This window comes from Crassostrea angulata, chromosome 2, assembly GCF_025612915.1.
Source record: "Crassostrea angulata isolate pt1a10 chromosome 2, ASM2561291v2, whole genome shotgun sequence".
Taxonomy (NCBI): Eukaryota; Metazoa; Mollusca; class Bivalvia; order Ostreida; family Ostreidae; genus Magallana; species Magallana angulata.
The window spans coordinates 60,892,897-60,911,466 of record NC_069112.1 but is presented as its reverse complement, the minus strand read 5'-3'; the positions used below and the strand labels follow the sequence as shown (position 1 = coordinate 60,911,466).

Sequence of the window (18,570 nt, the reverse complement as noted above, 5' to 3'; positions counted from 1 at the left end):
GAAACGTCTAGAAGAAAAAGAAGAAGAAAAATAACTAGAGCAAAGCTCGTTGCAAAGCAACGAGTGGGTCTTCCGGTAATGTCGACGCAGGGTTCTTAAACCAACATAAGAAACTAAGACAAAAAAAATCGATTCTTGGTACGAATTAACAAAATCCGAATGATTCCAAGTTCGAATTAACAAAGCTTATCGATTTCAAGAACGACTTAGCAAATACAAATCCGAATGTGTAAAAGTACGATTCAACAATTATCGAATAATTTTAGGTACGAGTTCATTTAACTCTGAACATAAAACTATTTTCTTGACCAAGAATGTTGAATCAAAATGTCCGGAAAAATCAATTTTTAAACCCCTATATCTCTGTATTGCATCGTCCGATTTAAGAACGGATTTCAGTTTTGAATTATGAATAATTAGCTCTTATTTTCTGTTATTATGATTAATAACAAATTATCGCAAAAAATAATTATGAAAAGTCTTCGTAGCCCCTTTGGCCCCTTATTTGAGGGGTCACTCCCTTTTTCTTGATACCAACTGAAATGTCTTGTAAATATAAACATATTTTGTTCAACATGTATTCACGAATTGTTGACCGATCTAGAGATATCCGAACAATTGTGTTTTAGGGGCCGACCCTTAAACTCCTTACCAGGGCCACCAACATATATGTTTTAGATACCATATCGTTAAGAACATTATTTTAAGCATTTTTTGTTCTATAATGCTTATCAAAATATTTCTCCTTTTCTAGATATTTAAGATCAAAATTTCGGACTTTTGGCCCCTTAAAACCCCTAATTACGTATCATATGACATATGTATGGTACCGTATAGATAAACAGATGTACAATGAACATTTTTGGTTCTATAATTGATAACAAATTATTTTTCAGTTAAGAGTTATTATAAAAAGAATTTACAGCCCTCTTGGCCCCTTATTTGAGGGGCCAGTCCCTTTTTCTTAATATCAAATAAAAGGTCTTGTAAATATAAACACATTTTGCTAAACAAGTGTTCAGAAATTGTTGACCGTTCTAAATATATCTGAACAATTGTGTTTTAGGGGCCGACCCTTAAAATCCTTACTGGGACCACCAACAAAATTTATTTAGAAAGCATATTGTTAAAAACATTATTTTAAGCATTTTTTGTTCTATAATGCTTATCAAAATATTTCTCCTTTTCTAGATATTTAAGATCAAAATTTCGGACTTTTGGCCCCTTTTAGTCCCTAATTACGTAACATATGACTTCGACATGGTACTGTTTAGATAAACAGATGTTCTATGAACATTTTTGGTTCTATGATTGATAACAAATTATTTTGCAGTAAAGAGTTATTGCAAAAATACTTTAGAGCACTCTTAGCCCCTAATTTGAGGGGCCGGCCCCTTTTTCTTGAAAGCAAACGAAAGATCTAGTTAATCTGAACAACTTTTGCATTACATGTCTTAACAAAATATTTACACATTAAAAGCTAGGGCCGAAAATGTGCGAAAATTTCTTGAAAAAAATTGGTGCCAATTTTTTAGCTCAGGCGAGCTTCGCCGCCTTGCGCATTTTTCAAAAAATCAAATAAATAGGATCATCTACAGACATTCATCTACTATCCCTGACAGTTTTTGAGAAGTGTTTTTGAGAAGTGACGTGGACAAAATGGGCCTTAAAATTTCACTAAATCCTCAAAATCTCGAACCGGAAGTGACGTCATCAGGTAGAAATTTTATAAAATCAAGTGCATTTGATATTCAATACGTCCTGAAAATTTCATGCAAATCGGTCGAGTAGTTCACGAGAAATAGCATTCGAAAAAAGTCAGAAAAAAAATAAAAAATAAAATAATAATAAGGAAATGAAACAATAGAATAACAAGAGGGTCTTCCGTCGGAAACGGAAGACCCTAATAATGAAGAATTTCCAACAGAATCAGTACAAGGTCTTCCGTTGGAAACGGAAGACCTTAAATATATATATTATATAGAAATTATTTTCATTTTATTTTAATAGGCAAGTCTACAATAGAAATAAACCTTGCTACTAAAAGATCATAGCTGGAAAGTTATTTTTCAGTTTTATCATTTTTAATGGTGTCAAATGCCGTCAAAGAAATACCGGGGTATGAAAGAGGACAACTTATCTACAAATCGGTATTAATTTATTGGGTTTTTAAAAAAAATGATCCTATAAATATATTCTAGCCAGTCAGTAGTTTAAAATAAAACACTGGCCAATATTTTGGTCAATATTTTTTTGAGAATCTTACATTTAAATTATGATTGACTGTCTATTTTCATGTAGAGCTACATTTGTATAATTATGTTTACTAAAAATATAATACCGAGTGTAAGAAATTAAACCATTGTGTGTATGCACTATACTTTTTGCAGCACTAATATAATGTAGGTCAAAATAAATATTAAATGTGACAAATTAATGATTAATTTGTTACACAATGGCATGCACATTTACCCTGTCATTAAAAATGTTATTTACCTGTCATTTAAAATATCATTTTTTTCTTTTCCGCATATCTAGTCTAAAATGGAAAACTAGCATGTTAAGCAATAATTTTGCTTATTATGTATTTATTTTTGATTCACGTGTATTTATTCTTTCATTATCCAGATAGCTGCAGTATGAGGAGAAGATCACTGGCACTGTTTTGTCCAAACAAAATTTCCAATTTCTTCTTCTGCATCTGAAGTGGCAGTCAGTGACAGTCTTAACTGTGAAAGGAAATCAAATGCTCCACAGAAGCAAACCTGTTCAATCCAGGAATTTTCCTCTGCTTTAGAGTACCTCCTCTGCTTTAAAGTACTTCCTCTGCTTTCGAGTACTTCATTGACTTCATTGATAAGGATATTAAGCCATCCTTACTGGGCATAGCATCAAGTCTTACTGGGCATAGCATTAAGTCTTAAGACGGCCATTTGTCGAACTACAAATTATGATAAAGTTCACATTTATAAAATCTAATTGTAATTATGTTCACAATATAAAGGGATAAAAACAGTGAACACACATGTATTCATGTTATTCTTATCTATTAAAAAGTTAATATCTTACAAAATCATTCACTTTTATTGTGCATGAGCTATTGTTTTAATTTGGCAAAATTTCAGAATTTACTTTTAATAACATATTAAACTGTTGTTTATATTTACAAGTTTATTTTCATATTTATATGAAACACAGGTAATATCAAATACGTTCCCACTCTTTAACATCCAAACTCACTCCTCTGACGCTCACGCGTTCCCTCGGTCAGGTCCTAATAATTATCTCTCACTCCACAGACTCATCAATCAGCAATTAATTGCTTACTTTCATCTCTCAGAACTCTATCATGCACAATAAACAAATGACACCGACAGATATTAACTTATAAATTATAAACTCATGCTCGCCCCGTCTCACTTTTCTAACGAGCGGAAAGTATACTCTTTGGAAGCAGGACTACAACGCCTGCGTCGCGCACCTGCAACCTTATCAAACTTTTCATACCACATCTTTCACCTAACATTTGTTAAAGATAATTAACCCAAGGGAATGACCCTGTAACACTTTTACATTTAATTTTTTAGAATTAGTAATATTAACTACTATAACGTAGATTTTGTCATGATTCAAAAAGTCAGAATATATAACCTCCACTCTCTTTGATGTGATGTGAAGAAATAAATGAATTTTGGAGGGAAATCTCAACAACCAATAAATTCAAAGAAGACAAAACTAAAAACCAATTGAATGTCTGGATACTGGTACAATATATCTTAGACAAGAACCTTAATTATAGTAATTTCAACCCTAAGGCATCAAATAAGTTTATAACTCCCCTTAATTACCTGGGGCGCCTTGTGTCATTCCCTATGGAATGAGGATTTCCTCGGATCTTAGTAAGACGGAGGAAGGTAGGGTGCACCCTCGAGACCTGTCGCACTCTCGGTAGAAACCTGTTTTATTCAAAATGAGAATTAAATATTTTTTTAGCCTTAATACTTGTATTTGAATTGTAATTCAGAAATTCGAAAAACTCAAGCTTGACTCGGAGGTTCTACAAAGGGAGATGATGACAGACTGCACCATGAACCGGAGTAAACGGACAACCAGTCACTGCCTGGTAATTCTTCAATTGCATATACTACATTAAAAAAAATATCAGAATTATTCTTAAATTTGAACACCGCTCGTAAAAAGGCACTGTCCACCATATTGCTCTTTTGCCACCGCTGCCTCTATAAGCCCTCTATAAGGCACATACCTCTAAACAGTTCAAAGTATTTTGTTGTAGAGGTCCCACCTGTGTTGATGCACATTTTGCCTCGCCATGTTACTTGGTGGCGAGGAAATTATCAAATTGTACGTACTTTGTTCACACCAGGAGAAATTATAATGATAAACCTGTTTACCAAATTTCATTTTAATATGGGCATCCTCTGCGCAGAAATTGAACGGAAACTGCAAACAATTGAAATTTTTTTTTCGTCAGAGGGGCATAACTCTGTCGGAAATTGCTTGATCGTACCTAAAATTAAACGTGACCTAGATAAAATGATAAACCTGTATATCAAATTTCATTTTAATAAGTGCATCCTCTGCGAAGAAAATAAACGGCAACTGCAAATAATTGGTACTTTTAAACGCCAAAGGGGCATAACTATGTCGAAATTGCTAGATTGTACCAAAAATTAAACTTGACCTAGATTATATTATGATAAACCTGTATATAAAATTTCATTTCAAAATATGCATCCTCTGCGAAGAGTATCAACGGAATCTGTTGATGGACCGACCGACCGACCGACCGACAGACAGACAGCAGCAGAGCTTCTTCGAAGGGTGAAATAATTGTTTAGCTCTTGGAGCTTAATCTCCCGATCATTTGGAAATACTTATCAGGAGGCTTGAATAATCAAGTTTGTGGGCATACACAAAGTTGCGAATGCTCGTTAGTTTAAATGTCTTGAACAAGATGCATTCGTTTTATTAAACAAACACTAGTCTAATGATTCAAAATTAAATAATGATGCTAACTGGTGGTGAAATAATAGTATTAAGAAACACTATTTCTGTAAGTTTCTGTATATAAAATTCTTAATACAACCAAAGCGTTCTGTTTTCATCGCGTCGTCAGGATGAACTCCTTAATAGCTAACGAGATTTACTCATCAAAAATCTTGACAAGAAAAAAAGAAGCTGTAGTTTTACTTTACAAAAGGCAAGTTCAAAATTGACGTCTATTTTAGGAACTAAATTATGGCCAACTACTGTAGGTCCCTATAACGACCTCAACAACTTAACTATTGAAGTTAATGAGCATTTCGTTTCAGATCTTGCCCATGGATCTCGTGTCAATTTACGACAATGCTACACCGCACACAGCCATGGAAACTTTAGTTACAATGACCTCATTGAGACAAATTGCTCCACTCCCCCCTACAGCCAAGACGTTGCTCCGTGTGATTTTGCGCTGCTCCAGCATCTCAAACATTGGCTACGAGGGACCCATTTTGATAACCTTAGCCATTTTGAAATGATGTGTTTACTTCATTATCTAAGGAATGGTATGGGAACATGATCTGGAGGTGGATGAATCGGCATCAGCGCTGTATGGAGCTCCAGGGACGTTACTTTGATAAGGAAATGGCTTGTCAACATTCGTAGCGGCAAAAGTTAGCGTGTCACAAGACGTTATTATCGTGCGGCAACTATCTTAAACTCTCTCATTTTAAACTTTGATATGAGAGGCTTGTATTGCGGTGGAAATGTAACGAATAGATCTATCTTCTCGTTACAGTTTCTCAATCACCCGTTCACAATCCACGTTGAAACCAGAGCACAGGTCGATGACTCAATGATACCAGATATGTTTTCTTTGTTACGAGTTACTATATCTAACCAGGAATGTTATATCGTGTATTGGGTTATGCACATTATTTGAAAAGTTGTTTTTTTAATATGAAAAGCGTGTCAAGCATGTCCTTCCCGATAATATGATTTGTTTATGTACAGGTATATCTGTCAACAGGAAATATTTGACCTAAGGAGAATTGTTTTTGGTGATACACTAAAGAGCAAAATAGAAAAAAAACATGACGAGGAAATAGAAAACGATAACAGTGAGGTGATTTACTTAAGCACACGACTCTAAATTACACCCCGATCTAATGTCATTGTTATCTGATGATTTTACATCGGAATTACGTTTTGATTTCAAACTTTAAGAACGGTGAACATTTTATTTTCTCCATTTTTTTCTAGCTTAACTGTTGTAAGTCAAATTTTAGTAGTTTCTTATACCTTTTGAATAATATTGCTTCGGTTATTTTGCGTTGATCATGCAGCATTTGTTATCCCTGTGTCAGATTTTGCTTGGACAAGTGTGTTTTATTTCAGGTAAGTATACATTTCTTATGTCTAAAAATGTCAGAAGACATTAGAATTTCGTATATAATCCATTTCAAATCTAAATATTCTATTATAGCAATAACGAAAGACATCATTTCAGGTGTGTCGTGCATTTCGTGGTTAATACAAAACGATTTTAAATCAATTTAAAATAAATCGATTGTTCACAGAAGTAAAAAAAATCATAGTTACAGATGCATTCTGTTTAACATTTTGTAAATTTTTACAATATATAGTATTGTTATGGGTTTGTCAAGCGAGTAATTGAAAGAAAATATATTTCGTGACAAAATATTTACAATGAAATAAATAGTAACCTTTATAATCTGAATACGACCGAACATGCAGTTAACTGTACTTTAAACCAAAGCTGTATATTAAAGATCTCTACCCGATGCATGATGATTTCGTCCTACACCTAGTGCCACTACGTAAATTATCCCCTCGCGAAACTCTTTGCGAAGGGGATATATCATGGCTGCAGTGCGTGTGTGTCTCAGTCAGGCTATGGACAATATTCAAAGAAAACTCCATACGAATTTTTACCAAAGTTCTTACACTTTTTTGGCATGGTAAAAGGACAAACCCTAATAATCTCAAAGTCAGTTCGCTAAATATTTGTTAAAATATCGTCAAATTAATATTGAAACAAGAATAGAATTCCTGGGTCCCCCGCTGGTCAAGCAGTATACTAGTATCGAGTATATCGACCAAGGCTGATTTAGGGACTTGACCAAGATATGAGTGATATAATCATTTGGTATAAATTTAATGAAAATCCGTCAAAATTTGTAGGCATGAGAGCGCTTACAAGGTCAATTTTTGGATAAAACGGAGTCATTATTGTGGTCAAAGTCCCATAACTCCAACAAAAAGTATCGACCAATGCTGATTTTCGAAGTTGACCAAAGTATTAGTGGTATAAATATTTGGTATAAATTTAATGAAAATCCGTCAAAATTTGTAGGCATGAGAGCGCTTACAAAAAAGTGTGACAGACGGACGCACGGACACACGGACGGACGCCCGGCATTTCTATGTCCCCGCTCCGCGTTGCGGCGGGGGACAATAAGACTTCACAATAGAGATTTCCGGTTCAATTTTGCAAAACTAAAGTGAAAGTATACAATTCAAATCACCAAGTTGATAAATGTATGATTGAGATCTTGTATATGTTATAAACAAATGTTTTTTTCAATGGGGAATTAGAAGAATGTCCAACGTTAGAAATGCGGACAGGAGATTAAATTCATCTCATTTGATCAAAACAAGCAGCCGAATTTCGGGCTTTATTTTCCAAATTACTTCGGATGGAATTATTCCAAAGTTTAGAAGATAACTTAATTACATGTATGTTCCTAAATAATTTAGGCAATTTCCTCCACAGTATTTCATGACGCGAGGGGATGCTCCGCTTAGCGGTGCATTTGTTAGTCAAGCCGCGTTTCTGGTTCTTGATAGTCCTTTCCATCAAATCTAAAATCGCTCATTCACTGAATGCATTATGCCAATGGTGAAATGATTGAAAATAAAACAAAAATTTAACTATAAATTTTATCACAAAGACTCTGAAAAAGGTAATTACTGTATAAAAAAAAATGCAAGGAAAATTTTCAATTTATTCTCCTTTTTCATAGTTCTAGGCTACATGTTCTTTCTTCATTGTTACTGATTAAAAAAAAAAACAACTTTTGAATCAATTATATTCTATTATTTCCTTGTGAACCTCTAAATACAGCTGAATGCGATTGTTTGAGTCGGTTAAAGCCAAAAAGAGAACATGAATGGTCAGGACAAAGCTTTTACAAAAGGTCTGCTATTACCTTTACCCAACAAACTCGGTGCGACATCTCTCTTTCTTTTATACAAACAATCTTTGTGTCATTAATGATTAGCGTTGGACCGGGGGGGGGGTATATTCCTGAGATGATATGTTAAAGATTATTGCTCAAAAATTCTAAATGATCAAAATTGCGGGCCATTTCTCATAAAGTTAAATTCAGCTAAGGATTTTATTACTAGTACACTTACGCGTGGTATTGTATTTTATAGTTAATGTAAATTATGTGAAGACAGTATGAGTTGATTTGCATCAAACAATATTTCTTTCTTTTTGTGTGTTGATTTTAATCAACTCTCCTATGCACTTACTCGGGCAAAGCGAAAGTGAAACAGTGTTTGGACATAAGAACAAATCAATACCGCTGACAACACTTAGTTCTTGAAAATAATCGATAAATTCGATGCTATATATTCTGAAGCATTATTTTTCAAGAAAACTTATTTATTAATACCATGAAAATAATAAGATTTCAAATTGTACAAACAGTTTAGATATTTTTTAAAGTCGTATGTATTCCTACGCCAGAGTTCAATGTTTTCTCGTTCAAACAGACGCTTGGTTGTCTCCGTTAATATCCGACAAAACGGAGTCTCTCTTGCTTGCCGGAGATAAAAGACAGCCGAGCGTTTGGTTGAAAAATAAAAGAGTTCAATCTTGCCTGGATCCATGCAATATCTAAAAAAATATTGCGATTACTGATACTACTTGCCATGCAAAATCACATATCGTTGATTTTGAATAAATAATGATCGATAAAATCAACTCCCGTCAGTACTTTGATTTTCTTTTGCGTTCAATTGCTATAATTCACGTAAAAAATGCATTGAAATTAGTTATTGTATGTTGAACCCAATGAAAAAAAAAGAAATATCTAAATCTAATATGGATTTTGATTAGGTATGGTGTCCCATATATCAACCATATTTCGGGCTGGTGATGTTACGTTTCTTTGGACCCCTTCACCCAATGATTCGTTTTACGATATCAAGATTACCAGAGACAAAACAGAAGATAGTGACTGGATTCGTGTACAAGAAACAAAATATACAGTTAGAAATTCATTGTTGTATGATGTCATCAAAATCAATTTCAAAACATATGGTTCAATGAAAGAAAGCACTATGATATATAAAGGTATATTATTTAAGTATACATTACTACAATGCGACAATTCGCATTTATATATTAATGTAAATGTGCTTTTATTGAATGATTTTTCTTATCTCTTGTAATAAGTATGGCACATCATTTTTTTTAAAAATTATATTGTCGCAAAAGCAGAGTATATATTTACATGTACACATAAATATATAGATTTCACAATTTTTGGCATAAAAAGTGTGTGAAAAGCTACCGTATATGACACCAAAAAACCTACATACAGGCTACTCAAAGGTTAAATAATGAGTTTAACATTGTATTATTACAGAACAAATGTTGGATGTTCTTTAAGTGCAACATCACAAGCAAAAATTTAAAGGCTGTTTCAGTGGCTTTAATATTAAACTTAACAAAACCACAGGATAAAACATAAATCACATATGCAGACAAGAAAAAAAGTTAAATAATGTAAATATAAGCATTATATTACAATACTGCGCATGTCGCTGCAGTAATAAGAGTATCCTTATTAAAGATTCAATGTTTACATATGTTTTAGTTTCTAAGGCTCAAATCCAGATCCGAGACCCGGTGAATATTTCGTGGACTGCTGCGTTCTTTCCAATAACTGGTCAATATAACGTTTACCATACATACAAGGTTAATAAAACTATTTTCCAATTACAAAATGAAGGAATTTTATATGGTGGCCATAACGTATCGAATAAGTATAGATACATCACCAGACCATACAACTCCGTCAACATTTCATTTGAGATAAGACACACAACTGTTGACGATGCCGGATATTACGCCGGTGGCCCAACAGCCGATTCTGCGTGGTCAGGTGGTGGAGTTGTGCTGATTGTTTCCGGTAAGTTGTTTTTTTTTATTGTTCCTGGGTCACCTAAAACAAAGTTCAAATGAGCTTTTCTGATCACATGTTGTCCGTAGTCAGTCAGCCCTCAAGTGCCTCAATATTCCACTTTCAATCAAAATTAAACCAAACTTGCTACCAAAATTAAGGGCGAAACTCTTTGCAAAGGAAAATGAGCATCAAACAGTGAGTGTTACTTAAAAACATTCGTCACAATTTCAACTGCACAAGAATTCCATATGGAGAAATGATGAACATTTTACTAATTTGCACAACGGTCATCTTATTATCACAATGGCGATTTTCAGTACAAAAGAATATAAAGAGAGAAATGAAAAAATCACAAAATAAAAAATAATAAGTATTTCGGAAATATGTTATCCTCATTTGGTTTTGTCATCTACTTCACCAGGGATCGTAATGTGTTTGTTTTGTTTACATGAGATGTTAAGATAGCGGTTCCTTTTCAATCTGAAAAATCGAAGCAGGGCATTGTAGGGAATAGTCAACACTCAAACGTCATAGCTACTTATAGCAAAGCTCGCTTCCGGATCGTGCACTATGTATCAAACCCTTACTACTATTAAGGCATAGTACATGCACAACACAACTCTATTATATATCTATAACACCCCCCCCCCAAGATGTTTTAGGTAAAAATTTGATTCCCTTTATTCACAAGATGATTGTATAATACAAATATATACATTAAGCATTGCAATTCTCAAGTTCATATATAAATTCATGTGTAAACCTACATCAATTGTTGGATCCTTGTGGTGCCTAAGAACTACTTTAAACAGGTGAGAATTAGAAACATGTCAAGTTGCATATCAGTAAGACTGTACATTATAACATTTTGAGTAGAATAATTTTTTTTCTGTGTAAAATTGGACTCCCCAAAGATTGCGATTTTGACAAACTTTAATCCACCTTACCTTTGGATGCTTCCACATTAATAACAGATTTTCTAGTCAAAATGAAAAAGAATAGTAAAGATTTATCTTGTGAAAAATAAATAAATAACCGACCCCCATTGCAGTTCCGCCCTATCCCGGATATTCATTTTGGTTTTGGTAAAGATCAAAATACTTGCAAAGCTTTACTCAAATCAGTTAAGAAAAGTTACTCCGAGAAATTATTCATTTTTTTTTAATCAATAAATGACTCATTAATTACACACTGCTTCTTCAATACATGCATCTATAGTTGCGCTGACAAATTGAGCGTTTATTCAATAATGGCCAGGTGTCTATTTCTAGAGGAAAAACTATAAAAATCGAGAATCCTGATTAAATGAAGATGAAGATATTGTGTCCTTCAAAGGTTAATCTAAATATGTGCAGCGATATAAAGGAATTGCGTTGAACGTCAACAAAATGATTATAGACTAGACTGACTAATTGACGGACAGATAAAAAAATAATGATTTAGATTTTTTGCGTGGAGTAAATAAGCTATGTTACAGTACTAAATAGGAAATAATGTCACATGGTAAGCTGATATCGTGCCAACACCTGCTTAGATAAAAAGTTACACTACTTTTCTATGCTCTTGATTTAGGTAAACCTATGAGGCCAAACATTGAAGGAAACTTGAGCATAATGGTAGAAACATTTTCCAACATTACTTGTTCCAGTAAATCAACCTCAGCTCCGGACTACTACTCCAAGCTAATGACTTTGACCTACACATGGTTCGTCAACGACACAGAGATTGAAGGAGAAACCAATCAAACTTTAAGTTTAAAGGTCACTAAAGGTCAAGTGTACAACAGATACTCGTGTGCAGCGACTGAAAAAGATCTGGTGTCTGATCGGAGTAATACAGTACAAATAAATCCTCTGTGTAAGGCTTGAAACTATGCTTAGTATAAGGAACAGCCAGTAAGGTTATGTTATATATTAACTGTTAAATTGAATTGTTTTTAGTTTATATTTACATCTACCAAGTAATATTCCCTCTATTTCTTACGGAAACTTAGAGTTAATTCATAGCTATATTGAAACAGCCAGACTAAAATCCATACGGCCCGTTTATTGATTGGTCGAAATCTTCAGCCGCTGAAACTGACAAAAAAGTGATAGGACTGAAATTGACACGCCAAGTTTATCGATTGGTCGACACCTACAACTACCTAAGAGAAATCACGGACTGCACGAAATAACTATGATGATGTCAGACTCAAAGTCTCACAGGAGACGATTTGGCTGTTTCTTTTAGCTAACGTACTTATGAATATTACAGTAATTTAGTGAATTTTACTTACTTTTTACGCTGAATTTAGTAATTACTGTAGTTTAATCGCCAGTATTGCACGTTAATTGCACCACTTTAATTTACGAGGCTGGTGATGGTGCTTAAAAGACTATCGGAGACAAGTAAAGAGACGATATCAGTTGTAAATTTAAAATTAATCAGCCCAAAATATGGAACGCCTGGACTATCTTATCATGACAAATCTAAATTCGTTAGGTGCTTATATCATTATGTGGTGTGCTTTAATCGTTCTGTGGTGTACTTGTATCATTAGGTGGTGTGCTTAAATCGTTATGTGGTGTCCTTGTAACATTATGTAGCGTGCTTTAATCATTATGTGGTGTACTTAAATCGTTATGTGGTGTCCTTGTATTATTATTCGGTGTGCTTTTATCCTTAAGTGGTGTACTCTTTCAATTATGTGATGTGCGTTCATTATTATGACATGTGCATTTGTTACATGTTATATATGATATGCATTTGGCATTATGTGATGTGCATTCATCAGCATGTGATGTGCAGTTATCATTATGGCGAGTTTTTTTCCTAATTATGTGATGCGATTCCGTCTTTACATAATTGGTTTAGAAATATTCATGTCTTAATGATGAATGCACATTAGATAATGATAAATGTAGATTACATAATGCTAAATGCACATCACATAATATCAATTGCACATTAAATATTACCAAATGCACATGCCATGATAATGAATGCGCATCACATAATTGAAGGAGTGCACCGCACAAGGATAACAGCACACCGAATAATGATACAGGGACACCACATAACGATTAAAGCACACATAATAATACAGTCCAGGCGTTTCATACCAAAACTAGAGGACGTTTTTGTGCGCAGTAAACACACGTTTTGTCAATATGTGGCACTGTAACTCTCAGGTCGTCAATCCGAATTTTTCATGACCGGAAGCCACAGACCTGCAGCTACCAAAATGGTTACAATTAAGGGCCACTAAAAGAAATAAATAGTTGTTTAGCGATTTATCGTCTCATCGTCAACTCTGAGTACAAGTAACAGTTTATTAATCACACTTCTATTGACAGAAACATGGTCTTGAAATACATTGTCTTTATTAACTCCTCTTTATAAAAGCACTGGCTGTTTGCTCATTATAACCAACCCTATTGTAGTATACTCATGTAACCGTTAAGCTCTTCCAGTTCTTTGTTGCAATTAATTGGAGCTAATGTTCTTATTTTTTTGGCAACTTTGTAGACGGACCTGAAGAAGTGAACATCATCCCCAAGCCTTCATTAAATAAGTACGATCAAATTGAAGTAAGGGATGGATATTTTGTCGGTCCATTCAATTGTTCTGCCGATTGTAATCCAGCCTGCAATATTAAGTGGCAGATGAAAAACTCGACTGGATCACTGCACGAAAAGTCGCGTTTAATTTCACCTTAAATGCAATTTAAACGTTACGATTATTTAAAATTTAAGTATGTAGTATTACATATTGTGTGCCCGAAAACGTTTAAAAATAATTAGCATTTAATATGAGTTTACTGGATTCCGTAAAAGAACAAATTTAATAATGTCGGAAAAATTGTAAACTTACTCATACGTACAGATTTAAGTGTTCCGTAAACTAACATTATACCTCTTGTATATAAAACGTATAATTTTCATTAAACATGCTCAAAAAATTAAGTTTAATGGATATATTAAATTTGTTTGGTTAATAAAATTTAATGTTGAATTTTAATTCATTATTTGTTCTCGTTTAATTTACATTTTACATTATAAAACTGTCAAAAATTAAATTATATACGGATATCTTAAACTTCCTAAAACATTCAAATATGCGACGATAATATTTTGATTAAACCTGCCAATATAAACTGGAATTGTATATATTTTACATCATTATTATTTTCGTTTAATTAAATTATTATACCACCGCATACATCTTTATATAACTTCAAACATCCAGTTGTTTTCTTTGAAATTGTTTTTGCTATCATTTTTGAAAATTAAAATCACACACAAGTCCACTTAAGATTCGATTTTATTGCATGTTAAAGTCTCAATGATGTAAAAAAATAAATACATGTATTCTTACAGAGCAAAACATTTCAAAGTTTTAAGCATAAAAGTCACAATTTAGAAAATTACAATACGTACGTCATGATCAGATACATATGGAATAGATGCCATTACAATTTCTGATATAGTTCTTAAAAAATACTTAGGTAAAATGTCCAAATTTGGAATTGTGAAATGCACATTTGACTTAAGCAAATGCAGGCTAATACACATTAAATGGAAAAAATGGAATCTATATAGACTAGTAGGAAAAAAAAAACACAACTGAAACAGACCAATAAAAATTGCTGCATGGTCTGCAAATAACAAATTCTAGCTTAACTTGCGTATTTTCATATACAACATAAATTACAACACAAAGTCATTTTTTCTATATAATGCATGTGGATAAAGAAAAGCAATTGTTGAAAGTTGACAATACTGAAGTAATCAATTTTTTTTTACTTATTTACTGGTCACTAAAATACATACACACGCACACACAAATTCTCTTTCCTAGTACATGTATTTTGAAAATAGCATGTTTTCAGAGAAACATACATACTACATACATACTCTATAGTTCATAACTGCAAATAGATAAGAGTTTCCATGAAAACCACTTCAGAGAAGATATATATTAACAATCATATTATATGTAATAGCATTGAAAAAACCCTATATATTTATATATATGATGCATACAAATACCAAATTATACTAAATTGAATAAACAAATTGTTCAATAATAGGATGTACATGTGCATCTCTAATTTTAAACACTTCATGTGATTTTAAAAAAAATTCCCTAGGTTTTACATTATATTAAAAATTTATTATACAGAAAAGAAAAATACATATTCTAATGACCAGACTATTCAGTTAACATTTTGGAACGTATATAAAGTAATTTTAATTTACACACACTTCATATGCAAACAATAATTGATTATCAAAATTTGGCGAAATGGTAAATTTTAATCATGGAAATTCAATAAAATTCTTCTAGTCTATCCTAATAAGGTCTGGAATAAGATCAAGCATATGCATGTACAAAATTTAAAAAAGTTATGACACTATAAAAATTCAACTCAATCTTACTTATCATAAAAAGAAAACAGTTTCCCCAATATTTTACTCAGAAATGTCTTATCAAGTCTTGTTTATTTCTTGCATCTGTAAGAAACTGACAGGGAAGCCTCACTCGCCCACAAGCAGGTCTGAGACACCACCTTTCTCTTACTTGGGTATCAAGATCTGCAACTTACTGCCAGCAAAGCCCTTTAAAATACTCTTTCATTGTCTCCTGCTTAAAATTCACTTTCAATAAAAATTCTTCTAGTCTATCCTATTAAGGTCTGAAATAAGACCTGGCATATGCATGTACAGAATGTAAAATATAGTTATGACACTATAAATATTCAACTCAATCTTACTTATCATAAAAAGAAAACAATTCCCCATTATTTTACTCAGAAATGTCTTATCAAGTCTTGTTTGTTTATTCCTTGCATCTGTAAGAAACTGACAGGGAAGCCTCACTCGCCCACAAGCAAGAGCAAAAGGATCGGTCAGAGACACCACCTTTCTCTTACTTGGGTATCAAGATCTGCAACTTACTGCCAGCAAAGCCCTTTCAAAATACTCTTGCATTGTCTCCTGTATATTTTTAACAACAAATTTTGTTCACTATAGAGCTAATTAAGCTAATAAATTATATAAGTGAAACTTGTACAAATATGTAGAATAAAATAACTTGAGATAAAATTTGTATTTTTTCCGTAAATTGTCTAGTCTACGCCCAAGTTTCAGGAACAAGCTCTGAAAGATATACATACAAAAAGTCCTGCCTAGATGTCCATAAAAACTACTCTTTACTCAATAAATTATCAAAAATCTAGTCTTTAACTCTTTACTTAAAACAAAAGAAACAAATTATGATAAAATATTCATCAAAATAACCACTTTATATCACTCATATATGTGTTTAGTTTATAATTTGATCTATGATTTTAAACTTATACAAGCCTTTGACAGGGAAGCCTCACTCGCCCACAAGAAAGAGCAAAAGGATCGGTCAGAGACGCCACCTTTCTCTTACTTGGGTATCAAGATCTGCAACTAACTGCCAACAGAGCTCCCTTTAAAAATAAATAACTTCCTATTGTCTTCAGTTCTATTATGCTATAGAGATGTATGCACTAATTACTGGAAATAAACTTAAACATATTTGTAAATAAATTGAGATAAAAAAAGTATGACTTGGTTACATGCCAATATGACAAAAATTGAAAATCATAATGGCCAAATTTAATCTATAATTGATCAGCATAAAAAAAATTCAACAATAAAAAAATACACAATGAATATTCTTTTACATAACAGTATGAGTTGAACAAGTAATATCAGATCCTGTATTTAAAAAAATACCCAGCATATTTTTAGGTTCATCATACTACAACAATACATCAAGCTATTTTGCAATGATTTTACAGTCATATCACATATTGAGCTTTGCAGTTCTCAAGAAGTGTTAATCAACTCTTTATACATGGATAATAAACCTACATCAAAATATGAATGAACCTCTTGCGAGGAACAAAAATTGTCCATGGGACGGAGTTAACAATTTTATACAATCAACAATGTATATATCAAAATGCTTGCATATCAGTAAAACCATATAATAACTTTCAGCTCAGGTGAGCTTATTATACATGACAGTTGCAGAGATCTTTTAAAAATCTCAAATGACCCATTTCTGTTCATTTGATATATTTTCTGGTTTGTCTCTAGATGATTCATTGTTGGTCCTTATACGTCTTATACTTTGCCTTTTTGAACATTTGGATTTCAGAGCAGAACTTTTGGTGTCCAATTAAACATTCGTCAGAGCGCCACTTTAGAGATGTGATTTCATATATTGTGTCATCTTCCCAATCATTTTCATATTCTGATGACATCATCAAGTACTCGACAAGAAATACAGGTTCTACTTGTTTCTTTTTCTCCTCATCCCAGGAGGTCTTTTGTTTAAATACAGCCTGACAGCCTGTCTATAGTATAACTTCCATTTTCTACAACATATATACACACATAAATACACATGTTTATACACACATATTGTCTTTAAAAAGCCAACATTGTAAAATGTTCAGGCTTTTCTTTTAAATTCCTCAGACAATTTATTTAAGCATTAAATCATTGTTTTTTGAAAGAGGAGTAACAGGCGTTTGTGCATCATGAAAATTTGTCTACACACACTATTGCAGTTATGAGACTATATATTTCAAAAAACAAGAGATATTTGTGAAACACAATTGTCCCTTTCTTCCTTGGAGACCTCTATAAAGAAATGAACGAAAAAGCAAATAATTGGGATTTTCCCATATGCAAGGGGCATAACTCTGCCGAATCAGGAGGTGACACTCTGCGTAGCTTACAAAACCAAGACCCACAAATCAAACAAGTCAAAGACTGGGTGACCAATCTCGCCAAGCCTGACTTTGACGTAGTTAGCGGAGAGGGCAGATTTTTGAAGTCTCTGTGGTCACAGTTCTTGTCCTTAGAAGTCCAAGACGGTATTTTGTACCAAAGGTGGAAGAATTCTGACAAAACGTCCACAATGCAAGCACTACTCAGAGAGGAGAAATGCCCTGTTCCTGAGTCATGATAACCGGTCTTCGGGACATTTAGGAGTGCGTAAAACACTGGCAAAACTTCGACAGAGGTACTACTGGCCTGGTTTGCAGGAGGATGTGAGAACGTACATAGCAGGATGCGACCAATGCACCTGAACTAAGGGACCATTGAAGCATAAAAGAGCGCCAATACAGATTGCCAAAGTTGGAGCTCCTATGGAGCGCATTGCTACTGATATCCTTGGAGAGTTGCCAATGACAGCCAAGGGTAACAAGTATATACTTGTCATCTCTGATTATTTCTCCAAGAGGACGGAGTGTTTTCCTATGCGGAACATGGAGGCAGAGACAGTGGCGCGCATCATCGTTGAACAAGTCATCACT

At 33.3% G+C, this 18,570-nt stretch overlaps 1 protein-coding gene across 1 annotated transcript; it reads left to right on the top strand.

Moving 5' to 3' along the window:
• Nucleotides 1-6,259: 6,259 nt before the first annotated feature.
• Nucleotides 6,260-12,182, top strand: LOC128173303 (uncharacterized). Its single transcript, XM_052839013.1, has 4 exons — nucleotides 6,260-6,399; nucleotides 9,152-9,388; nucleotides 9,915-10,229; nucleotides 11,796-12,182. Exons 1-4 carry the CDS (start codon nucleotides 6,342-6,344, stop codon nucleotides 12,089-12,091), a joined length of 906 nt encoding a protein of 301 aa, XP_052694973.1. The 5' UTR covers nucleotides 6,260-6,341; the 3' UTR covers nucleotides 12,092-12,182.
• Nucleotides 12,183-18,570: the final 6,388 nt, after the last annotated feature.

Excerpts from the sequence above, each read along its gene's own strand:
- LOC128173303 (XM_052839013.1), top strand. The coding sequence starts at position 6,342 with ATGCAGCATTTGTTATCCCTGTGTCAGATTTTGCTTGGACAAGTGTGT. Across the intron at positions 9,389-9,914 it reads AAGCACTATGATATATAAAG|TTTCTAAGGCTCAAATCCAG; the intron begins GTATATTATTTA and ends CATATGTTTTAG. Across the intron at positions 10,230-11,795 it reads AGTTGTGCTGATTGTTTCCG|GTAAACCTATGAGGCCAAAC; the intron begins GTAAGTTGTTTT and ends CTCTTGATTTAG.